The sequence below is a fragment of the Ctenocephalides felis genome, unplaced genomic scaffold (assembly GCF_003426905.1).
Source record: "Ctenocephalides felis isolate EL2017-DRISC unplaced genomic scaffold, ASM342690v1 CF-g0.4_SCAFFOLD_01886, whole genome shotgun sequence".
Lineage (NCBI taxonomy): Eukaryota > Metazoa > Arthropoda > Insecta > Siphonaptera > Pulicidae > Ctenocephalides > Ctenocephalides felis.
Window position 1 is genome coordinate 11,490,975 of NW_020538040.1, and position 16,984 is coordinate 11,507,958.

The 16,984-nt window shown below is 32.6% G+C and overlaps 1 protein-coding gene across 1 annotated transcript; it reads left to right on the top strand.

Annotated features, from left to right (window-relative positions):
- Positions 1-2: 2 nt before the first annotated feature.
- Positions 3-15,378, top strand: LOC113374642 (fatty acid synthase-like; the record flags this gene model as incomplete). The annotated part of the gene is given in 28 exon segments (XM_026614618.1): positions 3-105; positions 108-283; positions 406-631; positions 710-1,430; positions 4,504-4,664; positions 4,715-4,817; positions 4,889-5,189; positions 5,401-5,573; positions 5,686-5,930; positions 6,028-6,172; positions 6,240-6,597; positions 6,671-7,016; positions 7,101-7,344; positions 7,411-7,589; positions 7,661-7,761; positions 7,873-8,092; positions 8,278-8,559; positions 8,635-8,756; positions 9,317-9,535; positions 9,604-9,727; positions 9,865-10,028; positions 11,276-11,431; positions 12,668-12,851; positions 12,974-13,180; positions 13,259-13,560; positions 14,486-14,683; positions 14,740-14,922; positions 15,028-15,378. Coding segments are annotated over 28 exon segments (6,294 nt in total), but the record flags the coding sequence as incomplete, so codon positions are not given.
- Between the last annotated feature and the right edge of the window lie 1,606 nt (positions 15,379-16,984).

The following is a 16,984-nucleotide window of genomic DNA, read 5'->3' on the forward strand; positions in this document are numbered from 1 at the left end:
ACGAACGTGCCCGCGGTTACGCCCGCAGTGAAGGCGTTTCCTTCATCCTCCTCCAACAGGCAAAAGATGCAAAAAGAATCTACGCACAACTTGTCCACGCCAAATCAAATGTGATGGTTACAAAGAACAAGGCATCACTTTTCCATCAGGAACAATGCAAGCTAAACTTCTACGAGAAGCCTATCAAGAATGTGAGGTAGATCCTAGAAAAGTCACATTTATGGAAGCTCATGGAACTGGTACAAGAGTTGGAGATCCAGAGGAGATTAGAGCTTTAGATGAGGTAAGAGATCAAATAACGAATGATCAATATTAGGAATAGTAAATAATACCTGGATGTTTTCAGTCTTCTTATTGCATGCATTATTTGGGTACTCTCAGAATTATTACTTCAATTTTTACTAGATATTCTGCACTGGTCGCGACAAACCTCTTCCCATTGGATCTGTGAAATCTAACATTGGACATGGAGAACCGGCATCAGGTATATCTTCTGTTGTCAAAGTGTGCATAGCTATGGAAACAGGAAAAATTCCACCAAATCTCCATTTCGAAACACCTAAAAAAGAATTGACTGCTATTGTTGAAGGCAGAATGCAAGTCGTGACTGAACCACAAGATTTTGAGGGAGGTAAGTTCTCAAATACCTTAAACAAAAAATCTTAAAAACTTAACTGCTATATCAGAGTCTTGATTTTTTTACTTACAGGGTATGTTGGTATTAACAGCTTTGGTTTTGGAGGTGCAAACGTGCACGTTTTATTAAAATCACCTGAAGATCTTCTGGCTAGAAAACGCGTTGAGAATAATGTATCAGAGCTTAAAATTCCTTACCTGATCTGTGTTTCTGGACGTACAAAATCTGCAGTTGATATGCTCCTTGATGGAATTCATCAGGAATCTTCAATTATTTACCCAAAACCTGCCAATACCGGTGATGAAATAAATTTGGACGTTGTTCAACTTGTTCAAGCAGCTTTTAAGAACGGCGTTGAAGGGCATGATTATCGTGGTTTTGTAGTTTTGGATAAACGTGGTTACGAAATATCGCGAAGTGATGCTATGATTGACAACGTGTCTAAAAAAGAAACTGTTTTCCTATTCTCCGGGTATGACTACAATCCTACTTTGGCTAGAGGTTTACTTGTTTTCCCTGTGTTCCAAGAAGTGATAGAACGTAGTAATAAATTTTTGGCTAAGTTCAGTATTCAATTGCTAAAGATGGTTGAGGATGTAGATTTTGGAGCGTCCCGAAATTTTGTAGAGAAGCACGTGGCTTCGACAGTTGTTCAGATTGGCATTGTACAACTTTTGAAAAGTTTAAAAGTTGAGCCTACTGTTATAATTGGACAAGGAGCTGGTGAAATTCTGTGTGCTTTTACGGATGGATGTTTGACGCTGGAACAGACTTTGACGGCTGCCTATTTGAGGTAATAATGAATCTAAATGTATAATATTTTATCTTTGATTATTATATCACTAAAATTTCATCAAATCGAATACTTTAAGGTAAACCTAACTCAAGGCATATATATATGTGTGTGTATCTGCTTGTATGCGTGCGTGCATGTTTTTATGCATGGATAAGTTTATATTTATATATATACATAGCTGGGCATTAACTCGTTAATCCGTTAATCGTTAATTAACGAAGTTAACATTTTGATTAACGGATTAACTTTTAAGTTAACTTTTGAAAATGTTAACGGACACGTTAACTTCCGTTAAAATGCCAGAAGTCCGTTAATCGTTAATCCAGTGCCCAGGACCGTGCCTGGCCTGCGTGCAGTGCGTGCACCGCACGCAGGCGGCCGAGGGGCGGCCAAATGAAAAAAAGAACAAATTCAAAGACGGCCATAACAAAAAATGGTCGAAATAAATAGCTATCGCATTAAAAGTCTACTGAATTAAAAGGCGGCCAAATTAAAAGACTGTTGGATTAAGAGGCGGCCAAGCTCAAAGTCCGCTGAACTCATTCGCTGCCGTAAAGTCCGCTGTATATATCTAAAAGACCAAAATTACCGTAGTAAAAATCAGCCAAAGGCGGCCCTATTGAATGCGACTCTGTTTCTAAATAATATATAAGTTATAAACTTGGTGTAAGTGGCAACTTTGCTTAAATCAAGTTGCACGAAGTATCCAACATGTGTTAATAGTCGACTTAACAATGAAAATATATTAATTCATAACAAGATTGTAAATTAAAAACAAGATCCAAATTTCCAAAGCAATTTGTTAATCAATAACAGAAAAACGACTCGTTGATTATTGACAAAATTTAATCAGCAAGATTCTCAAATGGAAAACGTTTGTAATGGTTTTTGAATTTTTAAAATCAATTCACTAATGTAGGCTATAACGTGGACGAAAAATTTGAGACTTTTTTGAAAATTCTAAAGGCAAAACTAAGCAGCACGAGTGCTTATCGAATTTACGAATTTTGACGATTTTTCAAATGGGATTGTGCATTTTTGAGAAAAGGTCGACTAAAGATGAAATTTTGACTCACGTAAAAAAGCGCTGCTCATTTTTTGCAATCTTTGATAGTACATATTTTAAAAATTAAAATGACTTAATGTAGGGTCGAAATATTAGTTATCTTAGAGACCATAATCACTATTCGCCAAAAAATTTTATATTATCATCGTAAAAGCATATTCACCAACTACACGAAGAAACGAACCGACCGATCTCTTAAAACTAATCAGCACGAGTTCCTAAAGATATCTTTCAAACAGTTCCTGAATTTTTAAAATCGATGCAGAAATTTTTGGCTAAAACGTGTACAAATTAATTTTATATTTTTCTGTTGATTAGAAACAGCTTGACCGATCGTCGCACAAACTGACAGGCGCTAGTCATTATCTAGTTACAATCAAATGTCTTTTAAACTTTTTGAATTGGATTTAACCGTTTTTTGAGAAAACGTTGCCGAAAAGTCAAAAATCGACTTTCAAAACGATTCAGAATGACTTAAAATGTCGAGAAAAACATGAAAATTACAAGACGATTTTTTTCCGTGAGAACATATTGGATATTTTCCTATTATGCTATTTTTAAGGGCGGCCATTTATATGCTCGCACCCAGGCGGCCACATACCCTGGTCCTGCCAATGCCTACTATTTACCGCACGGCACAGCTTTAGCCAATGCTCTTTCCCTTTATTTAGAAAAAAATCCTTGTAAAAACAATATGCAATCATAAAAATAGAAAGTTGACCAAGAGCGTTATTATCACGGTGTGTGCATAAAGCGCGTCGCGCCATTAAGGGGTTAAATTACACATTTGAATTATACAAGTATTTTGTTTTATTCATAACCTGTTAACTTCCAGAACCTAAACCAATAAGTTTAAGTTCACTAACGCAACGATATAAAAATGTAATTTTACACATATTAACGGATTAACGATTAACTTTAACTTGCGTTATTTTTTCCGAAATGTAACGCTTTAACGTTTAACGAAGCTAACTTTTTTTGTAGCGGATTAACGATTAACGAAGTTAACTTTTTGATTAACGGTGCCCAGCTATGTATATATATATATATATATATATATATATATATACATATATAAATAAATATAAATATATATATATATATATATATACGCACACATAAATAAATTTAAATTTTAAAGTGCATTGCACTTGACTTTGAAAGTGTGGAGAAATTTGCATACAATACTATTGATTTATTCAATAAATTCAGTTATACTTTATTTCATGATCTTTTTTCAAAATAACACTCTTTCTGGTAAAGCCTTGTTTATTTTGCATATATTAAAAATTTAATATATACAATCCTCTTTTTAATATGAAACCAAATTCTAATTCAAAGGACAAAGAGTAAATGGTTTAAAATTTTTGGGTAGCACTTCTTGAATATAATTAATTTATAATTAGAAATATAACATCGAATAAAAAATTAGGTTTTATAGAAATTTTATCTCATATCAATTATATCATAAAATTGACTTTATAATAAACATACTTTTTTCAATATTTTTGAGATTAGTTATTTGTTAATAGTTATTTAGAAATACAGATTTGATTTTGATTGACTAAACACTATATTCCATTTTATTTGTATTATATATAATATTTCTAAATATTTAGATCTCGCATTATAGCTGAATATCGCCTACCAGCCCTCTCTACACTGCTTTTGTCCACCGGTCCAGTCTTATAGTATCATCCCTTTAACCGAAGGTGTCAGTGTCACATGTCATTTAACTCCTGAATCAACATTAGTCAGTGGCCACAAAAAGGATGTAGCAGCCTTCCTCAAATTTTTGGATTCTAAAGGAATCGAACACGACAACATATCTCAAGAAACCGTTGTTCATTCCATAATTCAGAGTTCATGAAAGAACTTTTCTGATGATTTGCTGAGGGCATACCAGAGTACAATGTTTGAAACGTTGGCAAGATCTGAGAGATGGGTATCTACTTCTACAGAAAACGAATACTCAACTCATAACGCATTGTATCATGTGAATAGTTTAGTCAATCCAAATTTACTCCAGCAAGCTTTATCCAAATTTCCTGGAAATTCGTACGTGTTTGAAATCAACTCATTCATGCCACAATTTAAAGGAGTTTTAGAAGAATCGATTGAATGCTTGACTTATGCAAGTTTATATGTCAGAAGAGGTGAAGAATGTGATGTAGCTGGACAATTTTTGGAAACTATGGGAAATTGCATTGTTTAGGCGAAAAAGTAGATATTAACCAGTTGTATAGGCATGAGTGGCCCGTGGGTAGAGGCACACCCATGTTGTCCCATTTGATTGGATGGGATCACGGACGAGATTGGTAAGATTCATGATATCTGTAGCAAATCTGTAAATTATAATTAATCTTCTATTTATTTTTATTTTTGCTAGGTATGTTACTTCCTACAAGACTTTGGAAAAATTAGAAACAGGCGAAAGATCAATCTGCATTTCCGCTTTTGATCAAGAAAATGAATACTTGACCGGTCACGTTATAGATGGACGTAACTTATTCCCTGCTACTGGTTATTTAACTTTAGTATGGGAAACATTTGCTATGATGCGTGGTGAAATCTTAACAGAAGTTCCTTGCATTTTTGAGGACATTCGATTTTTGCGCGCTACCAATGTTCCTAAAGATGGCAAGATTGATTTTGATATTATGATTCAAAAAGGCACCGGAAAATTCGAGGTAATAAATAATATTAAGTAGATATTATTGTATCTATATATTTATCAAATTCATAAGTTAAATTGTGAGTTATAAATCAAACCTAAAATATAAGGATTTTTGATACATTATTTGATTTTGATAGTTCTCGTGAAAACCTTAAGTTTTACCATAAGTTACATAAAATTTGATCATCTTTACTTTTATTGATAGTTGATTTACATTTATCTAGGTTCTTGAAGGTGGAACTACCATTGTAACTGGTACAATTTACCACCCTGGTGTTAGGCAAACCAAGTTGCCTGATTTGCCAGAAAGAGTTATTAGAGACACTTTCCCAGATTCTATTCCATTAGCTGCTAAAGATGTTTATAAAGAATTGAGATTGAGGGGATATAATTACAGGTATAAAGAGTTATATAATCATTTGGTGTTGGCAAATTCAATCCAATCCAATTCATTTGGAATTTCTGTCTTTGTAGTAAATACTTAGATAAATTTAATTATTTCTTTCTAGCGGTGCTTTCAAAGGTGTAGTATCTTACGATCAGCAAACTTGTGATGGTCGCATATTATGGGCTCATAATTGGGTCACATTTATGGACTGCATGATGCAGCTTCAAATTCTTTGTGAAGATACAAGAGGATTGTTTGTTCCTACTTCAATCAGAAAATTGAAAATTGATACACGTGCCCATATCCATGCTATTCATGCTCTTGGAGAGGATAGAACCTTCAAAGTTGAGCTGCATCCAGATATAGGTAAAAAAGAATTAAAGATTCTTTTATAATTGAAATTCTATTTTTTATTTATGTTTGTAAGTTAATTATTTTACATGTATTTGCATTTTTTTGCAAGGTGTTATAAGAGCTGGCGGTGTTGAAATTTGTGGTTTAAAAGCTAGTGCAATTGCAAGAAAGAAGCCAGCAGGTGAACCAGTATTAGAAAAGCACGTTTTTGTACCAAACCACTTGCAAACTGATTGTGTTGATGATGCAGTGAGGTAGATACTTTTATCGAAATAAATAAATAATGTAATATAATAAAAATACTTAATTTATTGTTTTTAGATGTATTGTGCAACAGATTCTCGAAAATATTCCTATATTAAAAGTCAAAGCATTTGAATTAGTCGATAAACTTCCTAAAGTACCCAAAAAGGAAGAAGGCGATTCCAGCGATCAGCCAGAAATTGATTACTTGCAAGTTAATTCAATGGAAATACCTTTATCTCCAATCTTAAGGTCTGCTTTAGAGGATCTGCCACTAGTGCAAAGTGATATGACAATTTGGGCAGAAACTGCTAATCCATCAGAACAACAAAACGCAGATTTAGGCGCTGGTGTTCATTTGTCAGAAGATAAGAAGTTACCAGGAGATGGTAAAAGCACATTGTTGATTGGTACAGCACTATTAAATAAGAAAGAGGTAAATTAACTTTAAAAGTTATTATTTTTAAATTTAAGTACTCCAGTTTTAAATAAACAAAAAATTGTTATAGGACCTTGAAAAGGCATTACCAACTCTGCGTGCAAATGGTTATGTTATATCACGTGAAGATTTATCATTTTCCTTAGACGCATCTGCGATTTCGGCCATTTGTCCAGGATTAAATCTAGTAGCATCTTACAAATTGCCACACGAAATATTATTATTGTTCCAAAGAAAAATTCACAAGACTAAACCATGGCATGTTATTAAAGTTGATGAAAGTGATGAGAAGTTTAGCTGGTTAGAAGAATTAAAGTCTCAAATTAAAATAGCCGATAGTAGAATTTTATTGCTAAATGAGAAACAGAATACTAATGGTATCATGGGACTGGTGAATTGTGTCAGAAAAGAGCCAGGTAAAAATAAAATTTTTTTCTGTTGTACATATTTTACTAGCTTATTTTTTTGTGCAACCGACTAATTTGTCTTTACTTCTTAAGGTGGTGATTTAGTTCGATCTCTAGTAATCATTGATCCAAAAGCACCAGCATTTGATCTTGAATTAGATCTATACAGTAAACAATTGGATTTGGATTTAGTATCCAATGTTTTCAAAGATGGATGCTGGGGATCTTATCGGCATTTGCAAGTCAAGGATTCCTTGGTTGATAAAGGACACAGTTATGCCAATGTTATGACTAGAGGAGATTTATCAAGTATGAGATGGATTGAAGGACCTTTGAAGTAAGTCAATTTGGTTTCTTTAATTATATTCTTATTTTGAAACAATGTTATATTTATTTATTTTAGATATGGCACTGAAGATACAGAATCCAATGCCGGTAACTTAGTACATGTTTATTATTCAGCCCTGAACTTCAGAGATATCATGACAGCAACTGGTAAATTGGCTGCAGAAGTAGTTTCTCATGGAAGACTTAACCAGATGTGTGTTCAAGGCTTAGAATACGCTGGAAGGGAAGTAGATGGTATGTTTAATATTTATGTAACACAATAAAAAGTTGCTTAAGAATTTATTCACAATCATTTTATTTCGAAGGCCGCAGAGTTATGGGTTTGGTTGGAAGCGGTGCTTTGGCCACAATTCTGGATGTTGATCCCATTCTATGCTGGGGCATTCCATCTCATTGGACTTTACAGGTAAATTAAAAACATTATCAGTATTAATTTCTCCAAAATTACGAAAACAATGTTAATTAATACACCCAAATAAATGCAACTACAATTACCGTAAGGATTATTCATTTCTAGGATGCAGCTACTGTCCCAGTAGTATATGCAACAGCTTACTATGCTTTAGTATTAGCTGGAAACATGACTGCTGGTCAAACCTTGCTAATTCATGCAGGAAGTGGTGGTGTAGGTCAAGCTGCTATCAACATCGGTCTCCATGCAGGATGTAAAATTATCACTACTGTTGGAACTGAGGAAAAGAGACAGTTCTTGTTGGATAGGTTCCCTGAATTAGATGGTAATGTATATTTTGGCAATAGGACATTATATGCACTCTAATATATATTATAGCTTTATGCTTTATTTTGCCATTTCCAAGAATTCAAGTTTTTTTTTATAATGTCTATTTAATACGTTTCTACTTGTTTCTTTCTTCTGATGTATTTTGTATTAAGATATCTTGTAAATGATAATTCCTTTCAGATCAAGACATTGGCAATTCCCGTGACACCAGTTTTGAACAACTTGTCATGAGAAGAACTGGCGGTCGCGGAGTTGACATTGTTTTGAACTCCTTGGCTGAAGATAAACTTCTGGCTTCTTTGAGATGCTTAGCTCCCCATGGAAGATTTTTGGAAATCGGCAAATTTGATTTGGCAAGCGATAACCCATTGGGTCTAGGAACATTTATGAATTGCAGTTCTTTCCATGGAGTTACCTTGGAGCATTTGTTTACTGCTGAGGCTTGGGAGAAACACAGAATAGGTAATACAGGGAAAGTGTGATGTATTTTGATACTAAAATTAATATTAACAAATTATTATAATTTTTTTTCTGCAGGAAAAATGGTGAATGATGGTATTGCAACAGGAGCTGTGCGACCTTTGTCAAGAACAGTATTTGATAGAGACGATGTTGAGCAAGCTTTCCGTTATATGGCAGCAGGAAAACATATTGGAAAGGTTAAATTTTTATTTTAGTTTAAAGCAAATTGTACAATTATAGTCATTGGACTTATACATTATTAAATATTGGTCAGGCTTTGCAAAAAATGTTCTTCAGAATGCAAAAACCTGCACAATTTTTTAAAATAATAAATAAAAAGTGATGACTACTGATATAGTTAAGTATGATTACTGTTATATAATCATATAGCATATTGTAGTTTTGTATTGAGTTTAATTCAGTTTCTCTTCGGCTCAAAATTATGCAGTTCAACTCTGTCCTTTTCAAGATGTGTATGAGTTTCAAGAATAGATCCAATTTTTGTTATACATTCTTTTTAACAATACTTTTTAAAGATCTTTGGATTGTATACTTAAAAATAGCACCATATTAACTATCATCAATATTGCATTGCTCGTAAGCATAGTGCTTTTTTTAAGAGACTACCTTGAAAATTCTATCTCTGATTTCCCACGAGCAGTACCAATTTTTTATTGCAACATAATATCTCGGTTTTAATTTTTTAAGTTTTCAAGCACAATCAGTGACTTATACTATATAAACTAAAATTATTTAGGTTCTGTTGAAAATGCGTGAGGAAGAACCAGAAGAAGATTTTGTGCCTGAAAATAAACAATGGCTGGCAAGTCCAAGAGTTTATTGTGAACCTGACAAGAGTTATGTAATTGCTGGAGGTCTTGGAGGTTTTGGTTTAGAATTGGCTGATTGGCTTGCTCTTAGAGGTGCTAGACATCTGGTTTTGAGTTCTCGGAAAGGACTTAAATCAGGATACCAGGTAGAGTAACCTACAATTTATAATTCCAATGTGCAATTGAGGTACTAAAAATGTACTGTTAATTATAGGCTTCTAGGGTTAGAGTATGGCGCAGTTATGGTATTTCAGTTGATATATGCACAGCTGATATCACAACACGAAAAGGCTGTTATGAACTTTTGCATATGGCCTCGTCCATTGCACCAGTTGCAGGTAAATTTTATCTTACAATACTACTTTTATCATATTAATAATAAGACAAATATCTTAATTTACTATCTTAATACTAATAAATCTTCTTATAGGGAGAACTGCCTATTATTCATATTAAATCTTTATATTGTTTACAGGCATTTTCAATTTAGCAGTAGTTCTTGAAGATGCTATTTTGGAAAATCAAAATGTTGAGAAATTTACAGCATCATTTGCGCCGAAAGCTGTAGCTACAAAACATTTGGATGAACTTACAAGGGAATTGTGTCCGTTATTGAAATATTTCGTCGTCTTTTCATCAGTGAGTTTGAAAATGAACCGTATGAAGTTTTTAAGGGGGTATTCTACTGTAGAGTCATGAATTTCGCCCGGTTTTTGAAGCGCTGTGTAAAGGAAACAAATAATATTTTTACTATCGATTTTTTTATCATTTGTTTATTGATATTTTATTATTACATAAAATAAATATTAAAAGAAAAAAATAAAATTCACAAAGTTATGAGCAGTCAAAGTGGGGGTTCCCAAAAAAAGAGGGTGCCCTGGCGTACATGATTCCAACCCTCCTGGTGATTTGAAACATAAAAAATAGATGGATTTTTAATTATAATAGATGCCGCTATCGTATGAACCTTGGATAAGTTTAAAAAAAAAAATTTGTTTGAATGGCGGCAGTTTGAAAAAAAATTTTTTTTTTCATGTTTTTTAACAATTCCGAGTTTTTTAAAAATACTAAATGAAAAGTTATAGCTTTGGCAAGGTCCATACGATAAAGCGATGTATAGGGAAAATTTTCTCCAAATTTGAAGTAAATCGGTTCATTAGAATTCGAGATATCCTTACCTCGAAAAAAGTAGTTCCGAGAAAAACGCGTTCAAAGTTTTGAGACAAGTCGGACCCGAACCGAGGCCACGTCACGAAAACGGCTATAACTCAGGAAATAATAGTAATTTTGGAAAATCCTTTTAATGACATATTTTTGAATAACTAAACTTTGAAAATATGAAAAAAAAAATTTTTGGATTTTTTCAAAATTCTACAGTAGAATACCCCCTTAAGTAATAAATTAACAATAACATTTTTTATTTTTAAAAATAATAATTATTATGTTTATTTTTTTTTTATTAAATTATTTTGTAAAAAATCTGCAAATCTTAAATAAGCACTAATATTAAATTTGTTAATTAGTGTAGGTACATTTTTATATGAAAAATATAAACGATGCTCAGTTTTACAAATTCAGATTTTTAGATGACATTAGTTGAAAAGCATGGTTTGCTCAATAAAATCAGCTTGATATATAAATATCAAGTAGGTGTGTGATTTTCCACAAGTTTTGTTTCCAAATCTGTTTTGCTACGTTCCAAATTCTAAAATAATTTTCGGCTTTTTTCTAAATTTATTTTTATCGGGAATATATTTTAAAATTTTCATTGTAAATCATATTAAATTTTTTATTACAGACTACGTAAAGTCGCGTGTGTATTTTAAATTGATTGATTGATCGAAAGTTTAAATGAAGTTGATTAATTAGGTTCAATTTTATTACAGGTTTCTTGTGGTAGAGGTAATGCTGGTCAGTGCAACTACGGTATGTCTAATTCAGTAATGGAACGAATTTGCGAAAATCGTCACAAGGCAGGATTTCCAGCTTTAGCTATACAATGGGGAGCTGTCGGTGAAGTTGGATTGGTTGCTGACATGCAGGTAAAATATCACAATATTAATAAGTTATGCCACAATGCCACATATCTTCCATCAATTTGAGAAAATATGATAAATATAAAAAATTACATTATTTATATTCATTTTCCACAACTGTAAATCTAATTAATTGTTTATGACTATGTTTGCATTGATCTTTCCTTAAATTTTGTCTACACGATGTGACAATAGAATTTTGCTACTTTATTGATTAACTATAACAATCGTTTATGGCCTTTGATCCAACGATTATTTTTTATCTAATATATTCCTTCCCGTAGGCAAGTTATATAGTAATCGCAAAAAAATCGAAATGAAAATTTTTTGCATTTCTCGACGTTTCAAAGGTTTCTGAACATTTGGCATACCTTAGAAAAAATGATGTATGTGTGTGTGTGTATGTGTGTGTGTTGCGTGTATGTATGTGTGTGCGGATAAAATTTTCGTCGACGATTTCGGGAACACGGATCAACCGATTTAATAATTTAAAAAACATTCGATTCGTATTGATAAGGAGACGTTCTGATTAGTTTTTGGCGGAGGTAGGTCTAGCCGTTCCGAAGATATGGGGCAAAAAGTGACCAAAACGGTACCTCAGTTTTTAAGAGAACGGAGCGTCCGATTTTAATAACTCAAAAAAACATTTTACTGTATTGACAAGATGAAGATTTGATCAAATTTTCATAAGGGCAGTTTAGCGTTTCGGAGATCTAACGAAAAAGTAAAAAAAAATGCCTTTGGCGGTCAAAAATGATCATTAGACATTGCACATCAAATTATCAGATATTTTATAGAGATTTTAACATAAGTATAATTTTGTTCACATTCCTATGGGTTCCGTACCAATGTTTCCCGTTAGACAGCGACGCGGCGCTTACGCGTTTTATATTTTGTCTCTATGCAGTAAAGCAGTACGATTGCTTTGAAAAAAAGTTTCAGATCTTCCAACATTGTCAAAATAAAGAAACATTTTTTTTTCAAAAAAAAATATTTAAAAAAAAAATTTTTTTTTAATAATTTTTTTCAATTTTTTTTTTCAAAAAAAAGTAATTTTATGTCAAATTTATAGTTCTCACTCAAAATCTTATTTTTTCGAAGTAATTTTTTTTTCAAAAATGTTAATCGTTTTTTAAAAAAATAAAAAATTTGGTACGGGAAGTTTCAGCAATTTGCCTTAAGGCACGATGCCCTAATTGCCTTAGACAGAATTCCACTTACAGCTAGTTTTCTAATATTTAGGATGACCATAAAGAATTGGAGATTGGAGGAACATTGCAACAAAGGATTGGGAGCTGTTTAGAAGCGATGGATATTCTATTAGCTCAGTCTTACCCTGTCGTAGCCTCTATGGTTGTAGCTGAAAAACGAGCTACTGGAGCAGGTGGTGCTGGTGGCATTGTGCCAACCGTTCTTAATATCCTTGGTAAGAATTTGAGCAAGATGCTAAAGACGTAATTTAAGTCAGATTAATATAAGAAATAAATAAGTTACTATAAGCTTATGCACTATTTAAATCTTACATTCACACTTCATGCTATTTTTTAGGTTTAAGAGATTTAAAAACCGTAAGTCCTCATTCCTCATTGGCTGAATTGGGTATGGATTCTTTGATGGCCGTAGAAATCAAACAAGCCTTAGAACGAGAATTTGAAGTTTTCCTAACACCACAAGATATTAGATCTCTAACTTTTGCCCGGTTGCAAGAATTAGCTACTGCTAGAGATATATCTTCAGAACAAGCTGCTGAAGGAGGTAAATACAGTGTGTCAATAGCTAATGCAATTAGTATATAAACCATTTTTATTGACTTGGACATAAATTATATGATAGAAACTCAAGCTGCAAATCCCGCCGAGGTGGATCCTATGCGCGGATTGCTCCTTCTCATGGAAGGTGTGACTTCTGAAGAAGTAGCCAGTATGCCCGTGGTTCATCTGACAAGTCAGTGTGAATCCGAGAAGCCTCTCGTGTTCATAGTGCCAGGGATTGAAGGAGCTGCATCTGTCTTCAGAGCTCTTGCTAGTAGATTGAAGGCAAGAGTAGAATGTTTGCAATTAACAGTTCCTCAGAAAGGAAACAATATCAGAGAGATGGGACAAGCGCTGTTGCCTTATATGTTGGACTTACATAAGGCAAGTGAAAATCTTATTTTTTAACTTCCCGTAGGGTAAGTTATTGTAATGGGCCGAAAATTGGAATTGAAAATTTTTACATTTCTCGACGTTTTGAAGGTTTCTGAACGTTTTGGCATACCTCAGAAAAAATGGATGTGTGTGTGTGTGTGTGTATGTGTGTGTGTGTATATATCTATGGATACAAATTTCCAGTCACGTTTTAGGGCGCACGGATCAACCGATTTGAATGGTTTAAAAAACATTCGATTCCTATTGATAGGGAAAAGAGCTGATTAGTTTTTGGCAAAGGCAGGTCCAGCCGTTTCGGAGATACGGAGCAAAGAGTGCAGAAAATAGAAATCGAATTTTTGAGAGAACGGAGTATCCGATTTGAATCATCTAAAAAACATTCAATTAGTAATGATTGGGAGAAGTGTTTATTAGTTTTTGGCAAAGGCAGGCCCAGCCATTTCGAAGATACGGAGCTAAATATGTAAAAAATGGCAGTTTTTGAGAGAACTAAGCGTCCGATTCAAATGATTCAAAGAACTTTCTGCTTGTCTTAACAAAATAATTGATTTTTGAAAAAAAAAAATTCCAACTTTTTTTTTTTTTTTTTTTTTTAGTTTTTTGTATATCGAAAATATTTCAGATTTTATTTTTAATTCTGACTATAGTTCTAATATACTTTACAAATAATTTCAACTCTGCAATTCAGTTTATATAATTCTTATAAATATTAGACAATGTTACAATATTTATAATAATTTATTTGAAAACATTCAGTATTCCTCGAACATTTCGTTACGGTACTGGAAGTTCCAGCAATTTGCCTTAATGCACGATGCCATAATTGCCTCAAGACACAATTCCACTTACAGCTAGTTACATTATGAACTCTAACAGTTAAAATTGGCGTTATCATAATATCATTTGTTTGCAGGATCTTAACCAACCGCTTAACATAGTAGCCTATTCCTTCGGCACACTTCCAATTTTAGAAGCCATGCTAGAATTAGAAGCTCGTGGCATAAATGTCAACTTAGTTCTTTTGGACGGTGCTCCTGCAGTAATGAAAGGATTGGTAGATGTGCATGTTGTTGGTGGTACAGCTGATGATGATACATATTTGCAGATTCAGGTAACAAAGTAATATATCTATTGGACTTAACAAATGTTTAATAAAATTATTTTTAGGTGTTGCTTACAATTCGTAGAATTCTTTCACCTGGTAACATGGATGTCATTCAGGAAACGTTGATTAAAACTAAAACTTGGGAAGAGCGGGTAGTTGCAATGACAGATTCCATTGAAGCGAACGATGAGCAGAGAAGCAAATATTCTAAGACTTATGTTAGGCAGCTGTGTGAAGCCATGTTGGTAAGTTTAATAAGTAATAGTATTGATGATCAATTACTAATAACAGTTTAAAATGCTGAGGTCAATAAATACATACTAGAATTTATTTATTTTTTCTTTTACCAGGTGAGATGCCGATCAGCCAAATACAACGACACATCACGTTTGCGAGAACAAAAAATCAAATCTCGTGTAACTTTAGTTAAGCCAACTGTTCTTTCTATGCGAGATGCCGCAGAGAATTATGATATGGACGAATTTCTGATTCAAGAAATGGAAATTAAAGTAGTCGAAGGCAATCACAGAACAATGTTGGATAATCCCAATTGTGCCGATATTGTGAATGATATTTTAGGATTTGGCGCAGATCCCAAAGAAGGTTTTAAGGAAATTGTTGGAGTTGATAAGGCTTCAATGAAGGGAGTTATGCAAAGTGAGATAGAAGGACAGAAGAGAGTTGGAGTTAGTATCCAGTAAGATTTGCCGAAGAAGGCCAACATTAGTAGTTATTACTGTTTGGGAATGAATCCTTGGATAACTTTTGCATATCTATTTCTTAACACATTGCGATTTTGTTTTCAAATACTTCTGGGTTCTCTCTGTGCTGTTAATCTCCTACCATTCTGTCAACTATATTACTGCAGATACAGTACTATATTACCACAAAGATATAAACGATTTACTCCAAAATAATACTGATTTATATAAAGGCTTTTTAATTTATAATTAAAAAAGTAATTCAACTCAAATGTGTTTATTTAATTATTTATATTGTTTGCAATCAAATGATAATGTTTTATTATATTATATCAAAAGAGCTTAATTCAATTATTTACAAAAATTTTGATTGCAGACACTTTTTAACTATCCTTTTATATCTGGCATGTATAGATTTAGTCAGCTAAACTTTCTCAAACCTTCTAATATGAGAAAACATTTATTTACTAATATCTTTTATAATTATTGGTTTCAAATGTTTTAACATTACTCGAAATAAGTTTTTTTGTATTTATGCATTGACTTTATTTCTTTCTCAATTAATTGGCTTGCACTACTAACTTATTTATTTCACCTTTTTTATTCATTTATTGTTGTGTGTATTTTATTATAATATTTATTCCACTATATGTAACTAATATTTATATAAGTAACTTATTACTGACTTTAAATAAAATACCTTTCTTATATCTGTGTATATTTCTTCTATTAATAAACAAAAAAGATTTTTTAACAGTCATCTATCCAATTAATAAAAAGTAAAAACTAAAAATGTAATATTTAAACAAATGTAATAGGCTTTTTAACAACTTTCACATTACTTTCCATACTCATGAATAAGTTTTATTTAATTTTTGTTTAATTTTTTAATATCTTCTTTTTCGTAAATATGACCATTAAGCAAGGCTTTTGTTCATTTTTTGTGGATTTTGTATATTTTTAAATAAGTTGTGTGTTTAATCCACTGACGAAGAGGATGGAAGACTTTCATTATTATTTTTATTAATTTTTCTTTAATAAGTGAATAGATGCATAATACAAAAACTATTTTGCTTATAATTATCTTTTACTATCTAAAATATTATTACATTTATGTATTATTATTATGTGGTTGGGAAAAGTAAATCAAATTATATTTTATTAACACATTAGCAGGATAGGGATGAATTCAGTTGTTTTGGAAATTGACATTTTTTCTCAACAGGTAAATTTATGTGGATATTTACTTATTTATTGTTACATCACTCAAAACTTTCGATTTATTTTCAGAGATGATACTTGTCTTTGAAGAGAAGTCTAATGGATTCTACGGATTTGCCAGTTGCATCAGTGATAAATCAATATAAACAAAGGCACTTTACAAAGTTAACGTAAATTTAGACTATATTAAATTGGGACAGAATAGAAATGAAATAGAGAATTGAATCTGGTTGAGACGGAATTGAGACTGTTGATGAACTGCCTGATTGATGGTGAACTCTGTAGCTTCTTGCTCTTTCTCTGGTGGAAACACAGTTGCCAGTTGGGTACCACTTAGTGTTACCAATGGGGCACCACTCAATGTTACCAATAAGGCACCACCCCT